The sequence below is a fragment of the Carlito syrichta genome, unplaced genomic scaffold (assembly GCF_000164805.1).
Source record: "Carlito syrichta isolate Samal-C Ts95f unplaced genomic scaffold, Tarsius_syrichta-2.0.1 Scaffold117969, whole genome shotgun sequence".
In the NCBI taxonomy this organism is placed as follows: domain Eukaryota; kingdom Metazoa; phylum Chordata; class Mammalia; order Primates; family Tarsiidae; genus Carlito; species Carlito syrichta.
Genome location: NW_007062065.1, coordinates 3360 through 6496, shown reverse-complemented (window position 1 = coordinate 6496; position 3137 = coordinate 3360). Strand labels below are relative to the sequence as shown.

Sequence of the window (3137 nt, the reverse complement as noted above, 5' to 3'; positions counted from 1 at the left end):
GGCGCACTACCACGCCCGGCTGGTTTTTGATTTATTGACCAGATGGGGTCACCCCATTGTCCAGGTGGGTGTCGAAGCTGCGGGCTCAGGCAGTCCACTCGCCTCGGCCTCCCAAAGTGCGGGGATGACAGGCTGAGCCGCGGAGCCTGCCCTTCCGTCCATCTTAGGCTGAAAAATATGACATCGTATCCATTCATCTGCTGTGGGACACTTTGGCTGTTTCCGCCCTTTGCCTCCTCGAGCACTTTAAGCACAGTCACTTCAAAGCTTGTGTCTGCGATTTCTACTTTCTGGGGTCACTCTGGACCCGCTTTATCATCTGTTTTTCCTTTTGGCTTATGATTTTGTGGTCTTTGCTCCTCACATGACTGGCCTCTTTGGCTGAGTGGTGGACATTCTCCGTGAATGACGGCAGCAGTGCTGCACGGCTCTGGGTGTGGGCTCCCTGGTCTGTTTCCGCTCACCTGACTCCCAGGGCTTTGCTCTGCAGGACGTTCACCAGGCTGCTCCCTGCCAGGGCCCCCAACTCCAGTCTTCCCACCACCTCAGATGCCTTGCAGGAGGCAGCACTGTTTGTGGGTAGAAGAGGCCAGTGGTGGGCGCCTCACGGGACACCCTCTTCCCCATCCCAGTCCACGATCCCCACCTCCAGAGAGAGGGATTTTAAATCACATCCAGGGCAGCCCCTTCGGGTCCCCGCCCACTGAGGGAGCTTTTCTGTTCTCTCGATACGTCCTGCTTTCAAAAAAATTCACATCCAGCATCCCTGTCCCTCTCTAAGTCAGCATCTCCACATGTACAGGAGTCAGGAACCAAGAATGAGTGGGTGGGCCGCAGGCGCCTGCCTCTGAGGCCTCTGCAGCCTCTGTGGGTCACGGCCAGAGGCTGGCCCTGGCAGTGCTTACTTCCCGCTCCATGTTCCTGGCTGCTGATGTAGAGGCTGCGCCCAGGTGGGCATTCTCAGGGCGCTGGCGGAGTGCGGCATCCCCGTGGACATGGTTGGAGGCACATCCATCGGGGCCTTCGTGGGCGCCCTGTACGCTGAGGAGCGGAGCTGCAGCCGGACGCGGATCCGGGCCAAGCAGTGGGCCGAGGTGAGCCAACACCACTCTCTGGAGCACAGCCCTGAGGTCCACACCCGTGCATGGGGGACAGGGGACACTGGGGATGGCTCCTCAGGCCTCCAAGTATGGCTGGCAGGCACGGGCTGCACAAAGAAGTCGAGGGCGGGGGTTGGTGCTCTGACTTGTGCTCGGTGGAAACGTCTGAGGGACCACCCAGGGCCAGGGCCGTTGAAAGGGGAGCCGATTGTTGCCATTTCTGGAAGCGCCAGGGTGCAGAGAAGGCCTGGGCCGGGGCTCCCAGGGTGGGTGGGGCAGCGGAGGCAGGCAGGGAAGTGCATGCAGCTTAGGATAGGCCAGTCTGACTCGTTCCACCAGGCTTGGGGACTTTGGGCTACCCTGGTAGCATGGGACTGGCCTGGGTTGATTTGGGGCAGATAAACCGTTGGCCTAGGGACGGCTCAGGGTGGCAGGGGAGATGTAAACGACGTCGGTTGGTCTGGCTTTGTGGGAAATGGAAGCCAGAACGGAAATATCCACTACAGAATCTGAGAAAACAGAGCAGGCCCCCGAAGGCGCAGAGGGCAGCGGCTCACAGACCCCCACAGGCGCAGCTGCTGCTGCCCTGCTCAGCGCTGTGCTTTTGTGGAACAAACCGGTCCCAGCTGAAGACATGAGTGGGATCAAAAGCGTCTGTGTTCTCCTCCTAAAAAGAAAATTCGTCATCCTCGCCACAGCAGTGGCTCTCAGAGCGGCCCCCCTGCGCTCACGGGCCTGGGGCTGCTGCCAGCCTCCAACTGAGGTCCTGAGGCCACTGCCACCCACTCCCCGCTCTGTTCCAGAAATGCCTCTTTCCCTGCAATGAGTCACCCAAGTCACCCCTCAGTGTGGCCGCTCGAAAGAGGGGGCTGAGGGCTGGCGCCGCAGCAGGACAGCTCTGAGAGCCGCGGTTGCAGGGGACAGAGGCCGCCATGAGCAGAGCGGGGCTCCGCGAGAGTCTGCCACCGGCTGGGGAGATTGGCCCGGGGCTGGCAGCCGGCCCCTCCCTTCCCTGCCTGCATGGCTCTGGGGCACAGGCGTGGGCGTGGTCAGGGCTCCTGGGGCTGGTCCTGCCACGTCTGAGGCCGAGGTGTCCGGCCAGGGCATCGTGGGGTCAGGGCTGTGCTGTGGGGGGCGGGGTGGTGAAGGGCGTCTGGCTGGGCTCTATGAGTCCCCCTGGGGCTGGGCAGGCCCTCGGGAGTGTGCCCACTGCCTGCTGCCGGCGTCTCCCCTCCAAGCACCATGCAGTGTGAGCACACAGACTCCCCACACCCACTGCGCCCTGGGCTCCTCCCACCTAGCCTCCGTCCTGGGAGCCCCACACATGGTGGCAGGATGGGCCCTCTCCTCCACCCCATGGGGCATTCCCAGGAGACCACAAGTCCTGCTCGCCATCCTCTGATTGGCCTCACCTCACTGAGAAAGGACGGGTCTCCGGCCCACCCAGAGGAGTCACTGGAAAATCCCCAGGCCGTGGCCCCTGCTGGAGCATCCCAGGGCATGTGAGGCCCACCCGGGCAGCCTGGGCAGGCAGTGCCCACTTTCCTGGAACTGTCTGCCTGTGTCTCACTGGTGGACCTGGGACCCTGGCATGCCAGGCTGTGGACCCGAGCATTCCCTATCGCTGACCCACCCAGCCCTGGGCCAGGCTGGGCCTCACCTAGTGCTGAGCAGGCAACCCAGGGAGGCCCAGGGCGCAAAGAGAATCGGGAAGGGACGGGGGGGGCCACATCCCGAGACCCAGGCCCTGGGTGTCCACCAGCCTCTCCCCACTGGGCGGCCCCAGCCACGGCATGTGCCGCCCAAGACCCAAGGCAGGCTGCCACTGGTGCAGGGAAGTGGGCACCCCGCGAGGCTGTGTGTGTCCCAGGGCATGACGTCCATGGTGAAGACTGTGCTGGACCTCACCTACCCCATCACATCCATGTTCTCTGGCGCTGGCTTCAACAGCGGCATCTGCAGCATCTTCCGGGACCGGCAGATTGAGGTGCACCCCCCGCTGGGCCCCCCAGAGCCCATGCGGACCCCACCCCCACC

General features: G+C 63.3%; 1 protein-coding gene across 1 annotated transcript in view; it reads left to right on the top strand.

Moving 5' to 3' along the window:
- The window catches only part of PNPLA7 (patatin like phospholipase domain containing 7), a gene marked incomplete at its 3' end in the record, with an annotated part of 62591 nt that overhangs the window by 56103 nt on the left and 3351 nt on the right, over nucleotides 1-3137 (top strand). Inside the window, exons 26-27 of the mRNA XM_008047844.1 lie at nucleotides 938-1094; nucleotides 2971-3087. Of these exons, the coding sequence (XP_008046035.1) occupies nucleotides 938-1094; nucleotides 2971-3087 (274 nt within the window). The remainder of the gene's footprint in view (nucleotides 1-937; nucleotides 1095-2970; nucleotides 3088-3137) is intronic.